The sequence below is a fragment of the Anguilla rostrata genome, chromosome 17 (genome assembly GCF_018555375.3).
Source record: "Anguilla rostrata isolate EN2019 chromosome 17, ASM1855537v3, whole genome shotgun sequence".
NCBI lineage: Eukaryota > Metazoa > Chordata > Actinopteri > Anguilliformes > Anguillidae > Anguilla > Anguilla rostrata.
In genome coordinates, this window is record NC_057949.1 from 26,823,280 (window position 1) to 26,845,476 (window position 22,197).

Sequence of the window (22,197 nt, forward strand, 5' to 3'; positions counted from 1 at the left end):
GAACAATCTGTGGAAGAGGAAAATTACTTGGAGCTGTTTTTACAATAAAACAGGCAAAACACTTAAAAATATAAAAACGTGAATGGAGCAGAAATGTTAACTTACTCCTCCTGGTCTGGTAGGGTTCATTGTCTGTATATTGGCTTATATACAGTCAGCCAAACAGTAATGTTACCATCAGACTGAATTTATGCAGCTTTAGCATATCCATTTTGGCTGTATTGATAAAGGTTGCACATAATGCAAATTGTGTTTTTGCTGACAACAAAACTTTCCTGTCAGGAAAAAAAAAACAGTTTGGGAACCCGCGGTCTTTGTGTGCGTAAAAGGGTTATTTTAGTGCTCTAAGGTACATTCAATCTGCCTTTTTAATGTAAGCCTAACTAACAATTTTACCCTGTATTCATATTAATCTGCGTCATATAGGGTGGCATCATTGATAATGGCAAGACACGGTATCGTGGAATTAACCTATTTTGGCTGTTTTAAATGTGAATGCTAGTTATTTCTATCACTATTACAGATTTCAGTGAGATTTCAAACACAGCTTTTGTGGCAGTAGCCAATCACGGAGGGCTACGAACTGTCTATAGAGGGAACCAATTAAAATGACCGTTTGAAATACTTTGGGACATCACAACCCACTGAGGAACAAACTGAATGCTGCATGGGACACTTGTGGGTCCCTCTTGTTTTGAATCTTACATTATCTTTTCTACCATGAGTTGCATGCATCCTTTGTGCCATTTATTCATTTATAATGTATGTAGGATTATGGGGGAAGAAAACATTTCATTTTGTTTTAACTTTGGGTATATACATTGGATAGTTTTTTTAACCATTGCTTTTTATTTGGAGCTTTTAAAGCTTCCACTCTTTGTTGCTGTCGGTGATTTTGAAGCAAAATGTTTGATGAGCACTTACTCAAGAAGATCATTACAGTTAGCAGCTAATTTCTTCTTGTAATACCTGCCATTTTTGCTAATCTCGAAGTACACGCAGTAGTTTAAACGTATAGGCCTGCTCCAAAATCATTTCTGACGTAATGTGATGGGAAGAGTCGAATATGTAGACACACGCCAGAGCATGCACTTTGTGTCGTGATAGGGACGTCTGACAGACATGTGGTCGTGGTTTGTCACAGACAGCATGACATACGCCACCATTTTTTGACAAAGAAACCGGTTCCACTTGCAGAACAGACCATTAATCGATGAGGGGCCATGTGGTCTGGTTAAAATGATTTTGTGCAGGGGTGGTGATGCGTGGCTGTCCTCCCGTTGTCAGCCACAGGTCAAGTATGTGCACGAGTAAAGCGCCAAAACAGGCATGGTGTCGTTAAGTGGTTCATACGACTGAGATTGACAAATTGCGTTTTCGTGTTTTTTGTCCTGTACCTCGACACAGTCATTGCATTCTGTTTAACGGGATGTTTTCCTTGGCATTGCGTACTCGTGCAGCACGATCGAGAGGAAATGTCTACAATCTCACTTACACTTCCCCTGGCAAGCATACGCTTGCGGTTTGGAGACATCTGCTGGGCTGCGGCGTGCCTCGTCCTGCAAAGCCGGGGGAAGCGCGCCGCGGTCTGGTATGGAAAGCGCGTGCCAAGTGTGTTCGCGAGACCAGCAGAGCGGCGCGGTTGGCCGGGATGATTTCCCCGTTCAATCTAATCTAGGAGATAGGAGTGTTTTGATGAAGGATCGGCGAGGTGAATTGCTAGCCGTGACTTTGAACCCCGGGTTTTCACCCGAAAATCAGAAAACCATTTCATACCCAAGAAACAGGTAAGGCGGGGTACATGTGTGATCCTATACTGTAATTGATCGAGCAAAAGTCTGATTTGTGGGATTAATGTTTTTCAACTGATTTTCCCTTCAGGGAATCAAGGTAGATAAATTAAAGAGATTATGTTTTAAACGTGTCTCAATTTAACTGTGTTTCTAACCACGGGCCAACTAAAGAACTCTGATTAGAGAGAACATTTCGTGTATCGGCTGCTAATTGTGTATATTTGCTGTGGAGCAAGAATGTCCTCCAAACTAAGCTCGATGGAAGGTTAAGGTGCTCCGCCAGGTGTAGACCGTAATTACCGCTCAATGGTACACCGGACAGGAGCATTTATGAAGGTGTTGGGCGAGCTGTTATATTGTCAAACAAATCATGAATTGTTTCGAAAAGTAATTTCGTGTTTGCAGTCGTCACGTGCTGTCAGAATTATTTTCCAAAACACGGCCTACAGGTAGACTAATTAACTTGCTTTTTTTTGCCAACAAGATCTAGTAGTCCCAGTTGTTTGCAGTGTAGGCATGGTCAGGCCACCGACAGCGGCAAGCCGTGGCTACTTATAAATGTGTGTATACTTGGTATTCAGAAATTCCGTCATTGGTGAACCCCCGTGTACGCTGGGTTCTCTTCCAACCGATAGAACCACATCGAGCATCCAATGACCGGTTAATTGATAATGTACTCTTTAACTGGGGCTATATTATATACACCTGTTTGATGTATGAAACTGTTCACCTGTCTTATCTCGATATTCTCAAATTTGTTCGGTGCTCGCAGATTTGTTTTCCATCTGATTGAGGACGGTGGAAATCCTCAAAAACAGCAGGCACGGGCTGTTTTGTTAATTAGGGAGAGGCGCTTCGCAACAGGTGGTCCCATTAAATCTTATGCAATTCTGGCCCAACGACAGTGTCCTTAAAATGCGTTACAGGAGAGCTCCATTTGCACAGAATTAAAAATAAAACTACAGAATAGATGCATTTCCCGTAGAAGTTTTTTTTTTCCAGGGGTGAGTTAAGGCCATGTTGCTGTTCAAAAGGTATGGAAGCTACAGCTTTTTACATGTGGTCCAACCACAGACTCAGTCCTTAAGAGTTCAGATCTGTGAACATAAGTGAATATTCGTCCACTCCTTAAAACTGGGCACAGGAGATGGTAACAGGGCCAGCACTGTGTAGTGCATAAAAATGTCCGTATTTACCACGTATAGGAAAAGGTACTCGGCACAACTGCCTTACCAAGTACGTGAAAAATTAATTACAACATATAGATATAAAGACCAAAACAGGCTATTTGCTTTTTTGCGCTTTTATTGACTGCTACCTTCTTGTTTTTATTTATTTATTTTTTCATCATTGGAAAGCACTTGGAGCTCTCGTTCTGAAAAGTGCTTACATTTGCACAGTGGTTTTTGTCAGAACTATAAATGAAATTTTAGGGACTTCCCAAAATAAACAGAAGCGATGCAATGGAGATTTAAAGCTACAGTTTAAAAAAAAAAAAAAAAGTCAAATTTAAATAATTCATATCGTTCCTCATCTAGCAAAAAAAAAAAAAAGACTAATATTGACATTTTTTCCCCCATACCCCTCCCCTCCCCCATTTAAAAGCAAGGCATTTCCTTTAGGACTCTTAACCAATGTATTAATTTATGCGTTTATTCGTTTATACTACGGACACCTCAGTATTTTACCCATAATTCTCCTGTTTCTGCTCTCCTTGGAAACATACTCTTCCAATTTGGCTGTAGTCAGGTGCCTCAAACCTGGGCAATAATTTACATGATCATAGGTTACAAAAACATGATGATTGTTATAGAAAAAAAAAAAAGCTGCAGTATTTTTGTACAATTTAGCGGCCAAAACACAGCCATGTTTTTCAGCGATTTTCTTTCTCTTTTTTTTTTCCTGGGAAGGTCGCTAATCAAAGTCAAAAGAACCCAAAGTCGGTAACTCGGGTAAAAAAACGTGACGAGGCTATTGCACTTGTAATTACGATGCGGGGGAAACTTGCGTTCCGAGCGCAGTAAATACAAGTCGCCGGAATTGTGAGAACACAGGAATGCAGCATTTGGCGTACGGTTACAAAATCTGGACAGTCCATTCCCTGTAGTGTTGTGACATCACAAAGGTCTGCATTCATGTGAAACTGACTCGTTCAAACCGTCCATCTTGGCTAATCTCAGGACCCCCTCACTGCAAAAGAAACTTGGGGGGAATAAACGTAACATATGCACTTGTATATACAAACACGCACTCTAATGGGAAGTATATATATATATGTGTGTGTGTGTGTGTGTGTGTGTATGCCCCCCAGCCCACCCCCCACCCCCACCTTTCATGCAAACAAACTGAATCTCAGGTTCCAGCTGTGCAGTCCGAGCTGCTGGTTCCAGAGGAGTAACATACAGTTGGAAAGAAAACAAGGCGATACGTATAAAAGATGACAGAGCGTCAGGTCCGTCTCCCAGGTGAGCTGTCCGTCCGCTGAAAGCGCAGGTTAAATAGAAATGTGTACAGGTGCTGGGGGGGGGAGGGGGCGGGCGGTTCAGGTGAGGGGCCCGCCCCAGGTGCCCCCTCCCCCGTCGGGCGCGTGCTTGCGAGCGCCGTCCTGCGGGGGGGTGCCGTTGAGCTGGGCGGAGGGGGAGGGGGAGGGGGCGGGGCCGCGGGGGTCCGGGCTGGGCAGGGGGGAGGAGCTGGACGGGAGGGTGTTGGGGCTGCTGGCCTTGTCGCTCAGGGACTCGCTGTCGGAGGGGGGGCTGGTGTTGACGCCGTCGGAGTGGCCGGAGGCGGCCGGGTGGGACAGCTTCAGGCGTTTCCGCGGCGGCTGGACGCAGTAGCGCAGGGGCAGCGGCCCGTTCTGCTGGGGAGAGCCGGTACGTTAAAAAACCCCGTCATCCCCCACTGCGGCTCAACAACCTCTCTCTATGGGCCCTTACAGAGAGGGCAGACAGGGGAAAAGGGGAGGGGTTGTGTGGTGCTGGAGGTGAGTGGGGGGCGGGGCTGTAGTGTTTGAGGTCTTGGGAGGCAGGGCTAGTATGGGGAGGGGGCGGAGCTTTGTGGTGTTACTGAATGTAAATGCTATGTTACAAGCTGTGTAAGTGGCTCTGGATAAGAGCGTCTGCTAAATGCCTGTAATGCAACAGTGTTATGGGTGGAACTCCATGGCATTGTGGATGGGGAAGAGGTGGGGCTGGGTGTCATTAGGGGTGGGGCTAATGTATTGGGGCTGGGGCTTTGTTATGGGTGGAGCTCTGTGCTATTTGAGGTGGGGCTGCGTGGTGGTATGGATGGATTTAAGGACCCCTTTGCTGGGTTGATGAAGGGCACGGTGTCCTTAACTTACTCGTCTCCATGTGTAGATGTAGGCGATGTCGATTAGGGTGTAATAGTCCTTGAGGGGCTCGCCTTCATACAAAACCTCAATCTGGGAAGAGAGAGGAGTCAGTGACCACATGCAGTTCTGCCTCGGCTTTATTACACAGGTACTCAAACTGTACACGTCCCAGTGAACAAAGTTCACGCTACTCAAAATGCCTCTCACTGCTAATGGGTACTGTAGCTTTTGGGTTAATTAATGGTAAATGGTAAATTGACTGCATTTATATAGCGCTTTTATCCAAAGCGCTTTACAATTGATGCCTCTCATTCGCCAGAGCAGTTGGGGGTTAGGTGTCTTGCTCAAGGACACTTCGACATGCCCAGGGCGGGGTTTGAACCGGCAACCCTCCAACTGCCAGACAATCGGTCTTACCTCCTGAGCTATGTCGCCCCGAATTAAAGTTAATTAGTTAATTGTATAGTCTGTTACTCTCTTGCTGAATGTGAGTGGTATAGGTTCTAACCCTGTTGTTGTTGGGGATGTGAGTGGTATAGGTTCTTACCCTGTGGTTGTTGGGGATGTGAATGGTATAGGCTCTTACCCTGTGGTTGTTGGGGATGTGAATGGTATAGGTTCTTACCCTGTGGTTGTTGGGGATGTGAATGGTATAGGTTCTTACCCTGTAGTTGTTGGGGATGTGAATGGTATAGGCTCTTACCCTGTAGTTGTTGGGGATGTGAATGGTATAGGTTCTTACCCTGTGGTTGTTGGGGATGTGAATGGTATAGGTTCTTACCCTGTAGTTGTTGGGGATGTGAATGGTATAGGCTCTTACCCTGTAGTTGTTGGGGATGCGAATGGTATAGGCTCTTACCCTGTAGTTGCTGGGGATGTCCATCTTGCTGCGCAGGAACTTGGCCAGGTGCATGACTGTCATGGCAGCTGGGCAACGCAAGAAGCGTTTACTGTTGGGCTGGAGAAAGAGAGAGAGAAGGACAGTGGCTACAGTGGAATCATTTTCTTCACACAGAAAAATGGGACATTTCTGTCTCTCAATATCAGACAGCCACTTCCAAGTGTATGCCTAAAACGAGCACACGAGTGAAACATGTCTTCAGAAATACCTTCTCCCTGTCTGCTTCTCTGGAGTCTGGGGGCTTCTTGTCACTCCTGTAAGAAGAATAAGCGCGGGGCCATGACTGACAGAAGGTTAAATGGTCTCAGGTCAAACAGCAAACAGGAGTGGTTTTTAGACCACACAAATGCCACTTCTACACACCTTTCTCTGTTACGACATTTAAAATGGATTAAAAGCACCCTAGAACTCTGCCTCTTAACTGCAAAAACCCTTTGTGCGGAAGGACGACCAGTATACACCACTGCATGCTGGGATACACGGAACGCGAATAAGAGTGAGTAGAAACGACAGGCTGGGCGCACGTACTTCTTCTCCTGGTGAAACTCGATGGACAGACTGATGATTTCGTCCTCCTCCGGGACCCTCTCCTCCTCCCCCCGCACCTCCTCCCTCGCCTCCCCGTGGTCCTCCCTGCTGGCCTGAGCTCCTGGACAGGAGGAGGGCAGGGTCACAGGTCACGAACCGCATTAAATACACAGGGTCCACTGCACTGCGCTTAGCTGGAATTTAAACCCGAGACCAGTAATCCCCAAACTCACTCCTGGGGGCCCACTGTGTCTTCTGCTTTTCGTTCCAACCACAACTGCAAGCCCACAATTTTAACAAGTTGTTAATTTTTCTTAATTAGGTGCTTTTGCTGTTTAGGGGGCTTTATTCAGCCTATTGTTTTACCTCAGTCTTTAATTTACTCTGTTAAAAACATTTACCTCTATGTAATGTATTGATGTAATTGTTTGCAGTAGAGCACAATGTGAACATGGGATTTCTATACTTCATGGCATGCATAGCTATTTCTGGCATAATGTGGCTTAAGAGAGTAAATAATCCCTCTAAACATGAAAAGCACCTAATTAAGAAAAATTAACAGCTTGTTAAAATTTGTGAGCTTGCAATCGTGTTTGGAACGAAAACCAGCATGCAAAGTGGCCCCCAGGACCAAGTTTGGACGTACACTGCTGTAGACCACAGGACTGCATTACGATTAGATCAGACGATCCTCATTTCACAGGTCAGGATAGCTGTTCCAGTTGTAATGTTGTTTTGTGGTCTGGGGGTTTAAACCCAAGAAGGCTGCAGTTGACCCACAAACCATCTCTGCATTTTGTACTGTGTTTTTTCTCTCTCTCTCACACACACACACACACACACACACACACAGATCTGTGGACCAGAGTCCTGCAATCCTGCCTGCCTGGATGTGCTCATGGCTGGAGACCCACCCCCACCGCTTCTCCTCACCCACACAGGTACCCGTACACCTTACACACACACACAGGTACCTGTACACCACACACACACAGGTACCCGTACACCTGACACACACACACAGGTACCTGTACACCACACACACACAGGTACCCGTACACCTGACACACACACACAGGTACCTGTACACCACACACACACACAGGTACCTGTACACCACACACACACAGGTACCCGTACACCTGACACACACACACACAGGTACCTGTACACCACACACACACACAGGTACCCGTACACCTGACACACACACACAGGTACCTGTACACCACACACACACACACAGGTACCCGTACACCACACACACAGGTACCCGTACACCACACACACACACAGGTACCCGTACACCTGACACACACAGGTACCCGTACACCTGACACAAACACACACACACAAGGTACCCGTACACCTGACACAAACACACAGGTACCTGTACACCTTACCAGCTCCACATTCTTTCCCCACACACACACGCACACACAGGGACAGAAACAGTGTTCCAGTTTTAACGCCTCTTTCTTGCACCCACCATCAGCCACAGGGTTGGCTGTGTAGAAGTCCCGCCTCCGTTTCATCTCATCTGTCAGAAACGAAACAATGAGAAGGGAAGGTAAGACAGGAACTACAAACAGCTTCCGAAAAAAACTAAAAACAGGGCTTCATTTTATGTCTGTAACTCACAAACTGGCTGGGTTCGTTATTCAGGTGAATCATGGACATGTGATAAAATGTGGTTTTGACAGCGTTCTCACTGGACGAGCCAGGGCTGGGCAGTCTGCAGTGAGTCAGAGCAGCCTTCCCTTACCTCTGAAGAGCCCGGGGACCAGCTTGTACACGATGTCCTGCAGCGTTTTGTCTGACCTGCAGGGGGGGACAGCACAGTCAGGGGCCACAACGGAGTGTGAAGGTCCAGGGCTCTCTCACCCCAACAATGGGGATTTTTGAAATAATCTGGCGCCCAACACAGGGCTGTGCATGTCTAGTTCCCACCCTAATTTGGAATGTCCTATTGTCACCCCAGTTGTGTTCATGGAGCAAGCCCACAGCACGGACAGGACACATGGGTGAGCCCACAATGGGATTCGTACCCCAATATTGGATTCAGGACATGATATTCCCACAACACTATAAGTGGAACAAATTTATGTTGCATTGATTCAAATCTTTGCCATATATCCATCCATCCTTCCATTATTTATACCCGCTTATCCTAGGCAGGGTTGTGGGATATCCCAGCATGCACTGGGTGAGAGGCCCACAGCCATATCACTTTTATATTAAAATAAGTAAATATAATATAATGGGACCAGATGAGAGGCAGACATGAGAGAATTTTACATAATTTTATAAAAACCACTAAAAAAAAAAAAAGCAAAGAAAAAAAGCATGGAAGCTGAATTCTCAAAATGTGATTTATGCATAATTGAATAAATTCAAAAAAATCGTTTTGTTCCATTTTTTCTCCTTGATTATGCAGTGTGGTGAACACTGATAATCACAGAAAGTGGAGGAGGTTCCACAGTCCTAGCCTGTGCACAAGTACAGATGCAGTGCAGTATGGCGTGTTACACTCACACAAAAGTTGGCACTTGAGTAAGGCTGTCAATCTCAATTAGAAATGACATAAGCACTTAAAGAAGCATGTCGGATAATCCGGTTGGTTGTTTATGTGGGAGGCAGTTATGCGGGCGTTTACCTTCATGACCTAGGAATGCGATTCGTATCGCCATTGTTCCGTGTCAAGAAATTTAATACAACGGTATTTTGCCTCATGCCAAGGACCCACCCAACACAAGCGGCGTCAGTTACAGCAGAGGTTCACATCTAGGGCGGGTTCAGCTCGGGTTTTCGAGCCAAATCTGAGTTATTGAATTAGCCTGACCCTGTTTGAACTGATATTTCTGATGAAGTCATGAGATAAACCTGCAGACTGTGTGTGTGTATCTTTGGTGGACTTTTTTTTTTTTTTTACTGTGGTCCCATGTAGGAGTGAACCAGTACAGCTGTTCAGAGAAGAAAAACAAGAATAATTAATTGGAACGAAAACCAGCCTGTACACCATTCCTCTAGTAATGGAGTTACGTAATCTTAGATTACATGAATTAAAGGTCAAACAGGTCCACACATTGTTATTACCCCCTGAAGAACAACAATACTTATACTGCAATTGATTCTGGGGTTGGGCTAAGAGTAAATAACTTATTACATTACAGGCATTTAGCAGACGCTCTTATCCAGAGAGACTTACACAACTTTTTTACATTGTATCCATTTATACAGCTGGATATATACTGAAGCAATTTCGGTTAAGTACCTTGCTCAAGGGTACAACGGCAGTGTCCTACCCGGGAATCGAACCTGCAACCTTTTGGTTACAAGTCCAGTTCCTTACCCACTGTGCTACACTCCGTACTTATCTTCTTCATACCAATATTAGTACTGCATGGCTGTTTTCTAAACACGGTTTTGAGAGAGATTTTCCAGGTTTCTGGTGCATGTGCAGAGGCGGACGCAGCTGATCTCTGTCTTTGGGCTGTGGCAGGTACACATGCAGGGTGACAACACGCACACTTACCTGATGCTGAGCATTGGGCGGGTTTTGTGGACCTGCACATCACACCTGGGACAGAATTTATTGGTCTCCAGGAAGCTGACGATGCAGGATTTGCAGACTGGAGAAAAAGGAAGGGGGGGGGGTGTTCAGATGTAAGAGGGATCGTAAAAACCGACCAGCCAGTTTCACTAGAGTTAAGGGATGAAAATGCTGCTGGTATTATATAAATACAGTGCAGACTAACCTAGCCATCTTCCAAAAAGAAACAACCAGCACAATAACGCTAATTCAGTCATCAGGTAGGGGCATATTCAGTTAATTTATTCCCATCATTCAGCATCTTCCAAAAAGAAACTACCAGCACACAATAACGCTAATTCAGTCATCAGGTAGGAACACATTCAGTTTCACATTCACCATCTTCCAAATAACAACCCAACAGTGTTAATAGCTACACATTTTAAACATACTTGGAACGAAATACTACCGTCACAAAATACCACAAAAGCAAAACATTTGAATACATTTGATATTCTACAATTCCATTTAAAAGCCATAAAAAGTGGCAGAATCACCTTTTAAGAATTTAGCAGCATTAATTAAACCTTAAGACAACGTCACATCAAAAGCTTTCTTGGATCATAAGATACAAGGTTATATATATATATACAAATGAATAAATAATAAATGGAGCGTGGCCATGGCGATGCTTACAGGAGTGCAGACACTCCACGATGGTGGTGGCATCGATGAAGTACCCCACACACAGTGGGCAGATCAGGTTGGGATTCAGCTCTGTGATTTTGATCAGCGTGGTTTTGTGCATCTTATCCAGCAGGGGGCAGCATCTGCAGGACAGGGGGCGGGGAAATGGGAAAAGAGCAGCCCACAGCATATCGGCCTTGTAAATACCTTATATTCTGGAACCGCACACTCAAAAAAGAAGAGAAGTGAGACTTTATGACATTAAAGACTTGTGCTGCAAGTTAGGAAGTTTCAAATCACTGATTGTTACACCCTCTATATTCTGCTGGTCATCAAAAAAAGAAATTCAAGAAGGCTCAAGCAATCCCAGCTACTGCTGGCCTTAACATTGTTTGATCTGTATCTTGTCGGACCGGCACCTCGTGATAACACGCTGTGCACAAGGCTTTTTCCTTTATTTCACACCTAATATTCTATTCACTTTAAATACAGTAAACCAAAACAGCACATCACCTTTTCACAGCATGACACTGAAATACTAATTTTATTGTATACTTTTCATTGTAAATTCAGATTACATAAATTGTTCAGTGCATCTATAATTGATCACCAGTGGCTGCAGCACGTTATAATTTCTGTACTAGCGTAACTTCCGTACTGTTATACGGTATCCGTAGTCGGTATCAAAACTGTTCCGATTGAGTAATTTTTGAATCAATTTCTATCCCAAGTTTTATTTAAAATTTTACTGGCTGCTCTGAGCCTAATGCTATTGTTCGTATTGCTCCAAAGATATGAGCAATATCATTACTATTAGCCTTGTTGTTTTCCCATGAAGCATTTTTTCCCATATAAATGACAGGAAAAGGGGCTGGTGAACAGTTACGTGTTTGTACCTGTGAAGTTGGTCATAATTTTTTTTAATGCGTGTGCATGCCACCTACTGGTAGGCCTACACATTTAAGTTTTGATAGAAAATTAACAGTCACAAGCTTGTTTTTGTACACTGCACATGGTAATACAACTGGCCGTGAGTCATTTTGCAGTTATGCGTTGCAAATAAGCCTATATAGCTAGTCCACGGGTCGCATCGTTATCAGTATTTAAAAGTCGGCTATAAGATTTAGCTTATGTTACACCCCCTTGTTCCACTCCTACTGTCCCACGTCTCATTTTGCAGCCCGTATCTCTGGGATGGTGCCTACGTTGCTATAGGCGAAGATCCCGTTAATTGCGTGCAAAAGTAATGTTTTCCGTCCTCTGACCCTGACAATTCTCGCAGATCGATTACTTTGAAGACCTCTCCTTACAGGCTTGGTTTGTCTTTGGCTAGTCGGCCTGTACATTGTATCTTGGCTGCTGCACTACGACATCAAAACATTGTAGCACACTGTCTAACGTGTGCCTAGCTACGGCATAACTTAGACAATGCAGACGACAGGCTACACGAGCGCATTTACACTTTGGGTGAATCATCCGTACAGATCATCAACGATGCAAATATAAAACAAAAACGCATAAAACTGAACAACCGACAATGAGCAGGCCTGGATAGCTTTACTTAACCCCATAAGATAAAGAAGAGTAGTCTAAGCATCACCTTGATAGCTAGCTCCCTCGTCAGCTACATGCTAGCTAGCTACCCTTCAGTCGTTTTCTACCTGGCAACAGAGAAGCACGCATAATGCAATCGTTATTTGCCCTCTTTTCTACCGAATGAACAAAACAGTCAATAGTCTTAATAAAAACAAAGGACAGATCAGTAGCTAAAGAATATAAATTTGAATCCGAGGCGGCCATCTTGACATCTGAATGATTACACTAGCTAAATGTCAAAAAAGGAGCGGAGAAAGGGATTAGACTACCCTGTTCAACCAGCGCTTCAACAACAAAATGGCGTTACACATGAAATATCTACTGCATTGCACCAACCTGATATTGCAGGAAACCCACACGCTCTTCTATTTGTATTTGTCCCGAACGAAAAATTGTGACTTTGCAAAGATATGTATTGTAAGGACGACACAAAATGGCTTTTTTTTTTCAAAGCCAGACGACGGACCGCCCCATTTCATCACGTGGTTTGCATTCTCATTAGTCTGTAGAGGGGCTGCGTTTGGGGGTAATCCCTCAAATACAGGTTTCCCCACGTTGGCTTTGACACCGTCTGTTGCCTTTTCGATAGAGTACCTTCTAATGCATCGGCGAACCACGTCACAGCCATTGCATTGCTCATATGTAGATAGCTTCTTTTTCATAAGTAGCCCTATACCATGAATAAAAATTACTGCCACACTTGCGGCCCTTTACAATGGGTCATTGTGCACCTTAAATATTGCAGTAATTAAACAAATGAAAACACCTATGAATGGCCTTTCAAGTTCATTGACTGAAAAATTAGCATCTTAAAAACGAGCCCAGCTATATGTATACAGCGTCTCAACAATAGACCAGGGGTAGGTAACCCTTTCCTTGAGTGCCATAAGTGCCTTGTTTTTGTTCCATTCAAGCCTGTAACATAAGTGGAATCCTTTTAATTTGTTTGAATTAATCAGGTCTAATGGATGCAGGTAACCATTTTCTGGAGGCACTCAGCATTTCATCATTCAAAATATTCAAGTTCGGACTTTTAATAATCCATCAAACTCTTGTGATCAAGCTCAGATGGAACAAAAACCAGAAACAGGACCAGCACAGGACAAGGGATGCGTATGCCTGCTACAGACCATCATGCAAAAAAGTGCAGCAAGATGCTTTGGTCAGTCCAGACCATGGATGCATATTAAACTGGACAGGCGAGCACGCCTTAAGCTAACCTAAGCTTGTGAAGTCCAGGAAGTAAGCCTGTACTGTGCATGCTGAGGGCAAAATCATTGGCGCTCCCATTAAAATGAATGTGGAATATCAGACTTTTGAAGGCAAAATAACTTCCCCGATGGTATTCTGAAACTCAATTAACAATTGTTACATTTCATATGAAAATCAGATTGTAAAAACATGTAATATGTAATAAAATATCTACATTTTAATACATATTTTCTCCAAGACTTCTGGACCAAAACAACCATTGTTTCACAAACTCTGACACATAATGAAATTTATGATCACAAAAAATTGACCAATGAGGTTCTCTTTGGTAGTAAAATCACCTTGGTTTTCTGCATTGAATTCAATGGACATCTCTTCTGGTCACAACACGTGCAGTAGAGGCCGTTTCCTGTTACTTCCTAGGCTTCACTGCCTGGCTCCTCCTACCCTCTCTGGTTCCTATGTATATGGTTCAGACCAACAAACAGGCTACTCTTTGAATCATTTGACATAATATCGACTGATGCACCATGGCAGCAATGGCTAGAGGAATGCCATCAATCACATTAGGAAAGTTGCAAAAAAGTGGCACCAACAGCATTCCAAAGAAGAGTGAAGAAATCCTGTTTAGCTTGCCACTTTATGGTGTAGAGGCAGGGACCCTTGGAACAAACTGGACAAGGTCATGGTTATACACAAGCTGTACTTTAAATTGATTCATTTTTGGTAATTTTTTCATGGCTATTTTAATGGCCTTTTTACATTTGCTTCTGAAGTTTTGTGCTACTTCATTAATTCTGTGTTCACTGTTATTATTTTAATGATTTTCATATATACTTGCATTTGTATTTTATATATTTTGCAGGACTTGACTTATTACACTGCTGTAGGCTATTGTTTTCATTGTTTTCTAAAGTTTCTTTCTTCAAATGTTGCAAGTTATTGTTTTTTTCGAGTACAGGCACACGATGCGACCAGAATGGTTGCTTGATCTTCTCATAAAATGTTTTTTTTTTTATCCAATAAATTTTACATACTGACCATGTTGATATATGCTCTAACTTGTCGTAATTAGTCATGTCGTACTTAGACTTTGCCTGTAAAACTCACGGTACAACCAGGAAAAATAGGGCAGACATACTACGTAAACTTAATAATCTACATTTAGCAAGTTTAGTCGTCAGAAATAAAAAATAGCCCATGTTCTAGGCGAGTGGAAAACGTAGCAGATACCATAGCCACGGGCATCTTGTACCTCAGTTGCTATGGGGATTTTAGACGCCTTCTTGCGGAAAACGGATGTGACGTCTTGTTTGCTGTCAAGGAAGCTGAAGTTTTGAACCGTTTGGAACCGCTAAGTGAAATCTGAGCTACTGACAAAGTAATCAATCGCCACCCATCATTTTTCATATTAGCTGCTCAATCTTTGTTATTTTCGTAAGCTAGGCTGCATGAATGTAAACCGATGTTGCGCATCGATTGCTTCTAAATGCATATAGGAAATTAACTATCATAGCTACCCAGCTAGCAAGCAATACCATTAATTTGCTAACTTAGCTTAACTCGCTTTGAAAAACGAACTGTTTGATAGGTAGCTAGAGACAACAGGGAACGATTGATTGCTTGTTACTGAAGCAGATATTGTAATGAAGTTTGTCTTACTATACTTTAGCAATGAGCTGATTACAGCTACGACAGTTATATAGTGATAGTAAATTCGCTAGTACCGCCGTATCGCTGAAACTTTGGTCTTGGGCTTTGGCTGGCTAACATCATTTAACTTAACTTAGCTAGCGACCTAATACAAAAAATAATAAACGGAACCCATGATTGTAATTGGCAAATTGCATTTACAGTCGGGTGTTCATTAGACTATTCCGTACCGTGAAATTGCAGGTGAAAATGAGCCAACAGGAGGACTCCTGGGAAAAACTAGACTCAGAATTTGACCATCATCTAGTGGACATGAAACCATATGTCCTGAAACTTCCTCACAAATCAGGTAAAATTACAAGCCGATGGCACTTTCCATTTATATAACTTACGTATGTGTCACAGATCTGAAAATAAATACTGTCTGTGGTATGTGTGTGAGTATGTCTGAGTGTCCAGGGATGCTCTAGTGTTGGTTTCTTATGTGTCAACCATAAAACTTACTTGACTTCTCATTTGCCTCTTCGTACATATGTCCATTTTGCACCTAGTACTATCACACTTAATGTTGTGTTGCAATTTAATGTTGGCCTCGGGTCAACTGCTACAGGTCATGACACTGTTAACTTGGTACCCTCTGACTTCTTAGCCTTAAAAAAAAAAAAAGTCACTTGGGTTAAGAGTGTCTGCTAAATACCCTGAACTGTTAATGTATGAAACGTGACAACTGGCCTCTGCTTCCCTCCTTTTAAAAACACAGAACGGCAGCGATGTGCCTTGTGGATAAGGAAGCTGTGTGACCCCGCCGTGTCTGGGTCCGGGCTCATGGCCAGGAAGAATCGGAACATGTACGCGCGACTCCTCCTGCACATGCTCAGAAGAGGGGTCTTGGAGGGCCCCTTTACGCACAAACCAGACGCGGGTCCCTTGAAGACTCTGCCAACATATATGGTATGCGGCGCCTGTACTGCTCACCATGTGATCTTTTTTAATTTATTGCAGTTTCAATTCCACTTTTCGAAGTGGGAAAGGGGGGTAGGGGGTGGGGAGGGCGATGAGCTCACAGCTACAATTAGGAGTCACTGTCCGTCTTCCGCAGCAGACTGAAACCGCTCCAATTTAATCTGCACAGTGACTCAACCAATACTCAACATTTTGCTTGGGTTTACAAGTCCTGTCTATGTCAAATCTAAAACTATATTCTCCATTTCCCTCTTGGACCTACTGTGGCATCTATCTTTGTTGTTAGGTTATGTATTTACTAATACTAGCATCAGCAGACCCTGATGAATTAGCATGAGCACTGTACGTTGCCTAAACTTATATGTGTGCACTTTTGTAAGTCATTCTGGATAAGACAATCGGCTAAATGCCTTAATCTTCATTTAAATGTTGAATAGATTTCTGGGTTGCTGTAAAGTCAATTTTTTTACTCTAAATGAAGTGGTTGATATTTTCAGAAGTTAGATTTTAAAAGAGACCATCACTGGGAAAAAAAGGTGAACATACAATACACAGGATGCAAAAGTAAGAATGTGTTTTGGTCCCTGGGTCCATATTGCCTTTTTTATTTTGTTATACTCGTTCCAGCAAGTTATTATATAGTTAACACTGCCCTCTGCTGGCTGCGTTGGGAAGCCACATGAGATAATGGCATGTCCCTCTAGTGTTCACGTGTGGTGTGCATTAGTGGTGCCGTGGGAAACGGAAATAACGACCCTTTGGCTTTAAATATAAGAAGTGAGAATTTTCCAAAGTAAGTTTCATTCTCCATTTTCATTTTTATTGGTTTCAAAATGAACTCCCAGTGATTTAGGAGAATATTTTAAATTCCTGATCCTTAGAGATCTTTAGCTTAATGCTATGATTAAGGCAGTTATTATTAAGGAATTAGTGATTAGAGCTGCTTCCAGCTGGTGCTGTAATTTCAGTTCTACCACGGTGATTCATCTCTGGCACAGGCATGTGAAGAGGGAGTGATTGTTGGCCAACAAGAGCGCATTATGTCAAAAGCAAAACCATCAAAAATGCTGCATGTCAGAACCTACCGTTGATAATAGCGATTGCTAGCGTAACAGTCATAAAGAGCATAGCCTTGGATGCCAGGATGTCCCTGCTTGTGTGGGGTTCGTAGCTCTTTGGGTTTTGTGTCTGTAATATGCGTGGTCACTAAATACTGTGTTATACATTATACAAGTTTCTGGGTACAGTGATGACACTTCCTTTGCCCTTTAGGGCATGAGGTCACAAGTATGTGATTAGAATGTTCGTAACTGAACATTCTAATACTGATGTCACAATCACTACTGGTAACTGAAATCACTGGTGTTCTAGAACACTGACTTAGAATTTTGTAAAAAGCACTCCCGAGAACCTGCTCTTCACAGGGCTGTTAAATTTCCTTTGTTCAATGCAGTTTAGTGCAGGCCCTACTGAAAGCGGCAGCTGAAATGGCAGCCCAGGTCAGGTCAGCTCATGGCTCGGTTGCTATTGACAGGCGATCTACTTTGATGAGCCGCTCTTCGGCGGCTCCGCGGACCAGAGTCCCGCCATCCTGCCTGAGTGGGTGTCCACAGAGCTGGGGAACAGCGAGGAGACCTGGACCCCCACGTCCAGAGAGAGACCCACCCCCACCGCTTCTCCTCACTCACACAGGTACCTGTACACCTTACACACACACACACACACGCACAGTTATCTGTACACCTTACACACACACACACAGACACACACATACTCACAAACACACACACACACACACACACACACACACAGGCACTCTACCTCTTAGGGTTGGGCTCAATTCACAAACTGAATTTCAATGACATTCAATTCATGAGTTGAAAAATCTTCATAGGGCGGCATGTGGTATAGTGGACAATAACCTAAAGGTCACAGGTTCGATTCCCGGGAAGGACACTGCTGTTGTACCCTTGAGCAACGTACTTTACCCTTAACCTGCATTGCTTCAGTATATATCCAGCTGTATAAATGGATGTAGTGTATGTTCAGTGTAAAAGTTGTGTAAGTTGCTCTGGATAAGTAAAAGTTTCAGTGTGAAACATTCAGAAACCCCACGTCTAGTTTTAGCATTGGTCAGATCAGTGTGATAGGCAGTGTAATTAGTTTTTTCAAGTTCGGGAAATGATCTAGATTTATTGTAAGGTGATCATACTAATAATTGCATGCATACAGCCTCTGTTAGAAATTCAGGTTTCTTTTTTAAATATATATATATATATATATATATACACTGTATATATATAATTTTACACATACGCAGGTTGGACTGAATGCACATTTATGTTTTATGTTGTTTCACAGATAGATTCAGGTCAGGCTCACTTTGCATCGATGTTGCATGTGCTCAGGTCAAGTTTGATCGCTGACACTTGTGATGCTGGAAAATCACACGGGCTGTTTTCTGTGTGGCCACCGTGGGGCGCCCTTTCCCCACAGTGTTCCCTGAAGGGATCCCGTAGGGCGAATGCGAGAGGCCAGCAGAGTAAGGGAAGAGCTCTTTTGAGTGTTGCTTGGCTGAGGGCTGCCTGACAGACTTTACATGCCTCTCACAGCCAGTCCCCACTCTGTGTTTGTTTCAGTTGGCCTGCTGTTCGGTTTATGGGGGGAGAGGATGTTGTTCCTGCCTTGCGCCAGATGCATGCTGGGATGGGCTCCAGCCTCCCACGTGACCCTAAATTGGACGGGCGGTTATAGATAAGGGGTGGATGGATGGAAATGTAGGTTGTTATTACGAAAGGGTGAATAGTTATCAATTTCAGCTTTTATTTTTAGTATAGTTCTGAAGACATATAAATTCGTCGTTTCAGTTTGACGCTATAGGGTTAATTATATAGGCATACAATAAAATACAGTTGAAATTCATAGTTTAAATAAATATTTTAATTTGGCTTTGCAAAAGGAAAAATAACCAGCGGGGCTGAGAATGTTCTGAAGGGTCTGCATGTCGACACTGTCCAGATGCGGACCTGGACTTATTCATAATTTAGAAATCTGTTTGCGTTTTTTTTATTTTATTTTAACTTTTTTACTCGGAGTGATCAAAGGGGGTACGTCTGAGGAGGGCCGAATTCGGCCCCCAGACCGGCAGCGGACTGACCCATCGACGTCCACGAACGCCCGGCTCGGGGGGGGGGGACGGGGGACGGGGGGAGCCAGATCCCTTATCGCCGCCCCTATGTTCCCAGCAACCTGAAAGGCATTCCTGGCATTCTGACGCCTCCTTTTCTCTGTCCCGGCTGCAGGAGGAGGCACACGTACGGAGACAAGCTCCCGCCCCGCGCCCGGGCCCCCGCCGCGCTGACGCGGTCCGCCAACGAGGAGGATCAAACGGTGAGCGCTATCTCCCGCCAAACGCTGGGCCCCGCGCCCGGGCGCTCCGGTCCCCCTGCGGCGCTCCGAACGGCCCGTCCTGCCTGCCTGTCTGCCGCACCGCTCCCACAGTGCACCGCGCTGGCGTGACCTTTCCCTGACCTTTTGGCCTGCAACGTTAGCCGGTGTGACGGGCGGGCCTTCTGCGACACTTGTTATTTGTTATTAGGTGGTCGGAGTGCCTTGTACAAAAAAACACTTTATTGATGTTAAATCTGACCTCCTGGTAAGCTAGGTTATTCTTCAGAAAGATGCCTTTTAACTGGAAGAAAACTCTCAGCTACAGGGAGACATACAACTACAGGGACACACTGGGCTACGGGGACTCTCCCAGCTACAGGGACACACATGACGCCCTGGGCTACAGGGACGCACCCGGCTATAGGGACACACCTGGGGACATACTGGGCTACAGGGACAAAACCGGCTCCAGGGACATACTGCGCTACAGGGACACACCCGGCTACAGGAACACTTTGTAGCTGGTGCTGTCTCCCCAGCCTGCCTGCCTGAAAGCTCCTCATTGAGTGGTGTGCGTTTAAGGGCTGCAGGCTGATGAAGTGTTTCCCGTTTGTTTCCCGTTCTCCCAGAGCGAAAGACGTGGGGTGACGACGGCGTCTTCCGACGACAGCGACCTGGAGGCGCGCCTCAACAGCTGGAACCTCGGGGTGGGCTGAACCTTCCTCCCCGTCACGCGCTTCTTTTTCTGTCTCTTTAATGGCAATTGGGTTGGGAGCAGGATGCAGAAAGACACAGTCTGTCCCTTTGGTGAAACGGGATGAAGACCGGTCTGTATTTACGATCTGGGTCAGAAGACCGGTCTGTATTTACGCTCTGGGTCAGAAGACCGTTCTGTATTTATGATCTGGGTCAGAAGACCGGTCTGTATTTACGCTCTGGGTCAGGAGACCGATCTGTATTTATGCTTTGGGTCAGAGTACCGGTCTGTATTTATGCTCTGTCAGAAGACTGGTCTGTATTAACGCTCTGGGTCAGAATACCGGTCTGTATTTATGCTTCGTGTCCGTAGACTGGTCTGTATTTACGCTCTGGGTCAGAATACCAGTCTGTATTTATGCTTTGTGTCCGTAGACTGGTCTGTATTTACACTCTGGGTCAGAATACCGGTCTGTATTTATGCTTTGTGTCCATAGACTGGTCTGTATTTACACTCTGGGTCAGAAGACCGGTCTGTATTTACGATCTGGGTCAGAAGACCGGTCTGTATTTACGCTCTGGGTCAGAAGACCGGTCTGTATTTGTGCTTTGTGTCTGTAGACCGGTCTGTATTTATGCTTTGTGTCTGTAGACCGGTCTGTATTTACGCTCTGTGTCGGGGGAAGGCGCCGGTTGTCGGTTGTGAAATTGAGTGCGGCCCTCACCTCTCTGTGTTTATGCCCGTGTACACTGTGCAGACACCAGCATTGTCTGATGCCCAGAGCTCGATCCTGATAACATCTGGGCAGCCGGGGGGGTGGGGGGGAGTGAGTTTATGTAAACGGGGAGCTTTCAGCATTTTTCTGATGTGGTTCCCTGACTCCTATCTGGTCTGGAGCGTCTGTGGTTTTGGCTCAGTGTCAGTAAATCCTGACCTTCATTTAGTCTCTCTCCCTGTTTTGTTTCCTTTGGCTTTTGGTCTCTCAGAACTGTCAATCTGAGTAGCAGTAGCCCCGCCCCCCTCTCAAGTCTGAGCTGCGGTTTAGCCAATGGCGTTCGAGTCACAGACTAGACGGCTGAGTCACAGGTGCGAAGGTAGTCAGATTAAACAGACTCACGGACAGCTAAGAGGCGGATACAGGCAATTTTCATGACTCTGTAGGTTTTCACTGCAACCCTAACAAAGCACACCTCACTCAACAGCTAGAGATCTGCCATCCTGTAGGTTTTCACTACAACACTAACAAAGCTCACCTCATTCAACAGCTAGAGATCTACCATCCTGTAGGTTTCCACTCCAACCCTAACAAAGCACACCTCACTCAACAGCTAGAGATCTGCCGTCCTGTAGGTTTTCACTGCAACCCTAACAAAGCACACCTCACTCAACCTCTAGTGATCTACTTGAAATAATGCATTTGTGTCTGTCGATATTCGCGTGCATGTAAACTAATGTACTTGTGTAAATATGTATGTCTGCATGCAAACTAACGCTTCCGTGTTTGTCAGTATTATGTGCGCACAGAAACTGACGCGTCCACGTTTGCGAACATTAAGCACGCGGCTCCTGTGTGTCTCCATAAATACGTGTGAGCAAAAGAGATTTTAGTCGATTCTCGAGCTCGTTCTGGGTAGTTACCCGACGCCCGGTGCCCGGCGCCCGCACGCCTTTACCGCGAACGTGCTAGCGAGGAGCAGGCTGTGCGGGGGGGAGAAAAAGGGCTCTATTTTGTAACGGAATACGACTGATCCGAAATCTGCCGATCCGTCCGCGTGGCTGACTGGTAGCGGCCAGGGCCTCTGTGGATAAGCATCTCCCGCTTATCTGTCAGACCGCGGTATGGCGGTGTCGCGCGGTTAGCGTCCGCCGGCGCGCTCCCGCGCTGATGCAGCCCGCGCGGAGGCTTCTCGTTCA

General features: G+C 44.8%; 3 protein-coding genes and 1 long non-coding RNA gene across 5 annotated transcripts in view; 2 read left to right on the plus strand and 2 right to left on the minus strand.

The window, feature by feature from the left end:
• Nucleotides 1-22,197, minus strand: part of scpep1 (serine carboxypeptidase 1) — a 397,664-nt gene that overhangs the window by 29,715 nt on the left and 345,752 nt on the right. The window lies entirely within an intron of this gene.
• LOC135242997 (uncharacterized) lies at nt 1,357-9,472 on the plus strand. Its single transcript, XR_010326521.1, has 5 exons — nt 1,357-1,787; nt 4,150-4,258; nt 7,407-7,494; nt 8,049-8,123; nt 8,257-9,472. It is a non-coding gene; the product is annotated as an uncharacterized LOC135242997 (long non-coding RNA).
• On the minus strand, nt 3,081-12,865 carry LOC135242996 (polycomb complex protein BMI-1-like). The gene is made up of 10 exons (XM_064314406.1): nt 12,705-12,865; nt 10,782-10,915; nt 10,089-10,185; nt 8,319-8,374; nt 8,043-8,093; nt 6,554-6,674; nt 6,234-6,279; nt 5,984-6,082; nt 5,134-5,214; nt 3,081-4,650 (listed from the first exon to the last, which is right to left on the minus strand). Exons 2-10 carry the CDS (start codon nt 10,891-10,893, stop codon nt 4,336-4,338), a joined length of 978 nt encoding a protein of 325 aa, XP_064170476.1. The 5' UTR covers nt 10,894-10,915; nt 12,705-12,865; the 3' UTR covers nt 3,081-4,335.
• The window catches only part of cep112 (centrosomal protein 112), a 71,155-nt gene continuing 63,775 nt past the window's right edge, over nt 14,818-22,197 (plus strand). For both annotated transcript variants that reach the window (XM_064315210.1, XM_064315211.1), the window contains exons 1-6: nt 14,818-14,961; nt 15,477-15,582; nt 15,994-16,184; nt 17,731-17,888; nt 19,499-19,586; nt 20,216-20,293. In XM_064315210.1, the coding sequence (XP_064171280.1) occupies nt 15,483-15,582; nt 15,994-16,184; nt 17,731-17,888; nt 19,499-19,586; nt 20,216-20,293 (615 nt within the window). In that variant the 5' untranslated portion in view covers nt 14,818-14,961; nt 15,477-15,482. The remainder of the gene's footprint in view (nt 14,962-15,476; nt 15,583-15,993; nt 16,185-17,730; nt 17,889-19,498; nt 19,587-20,215; nt 20,294-22,197) is intronic.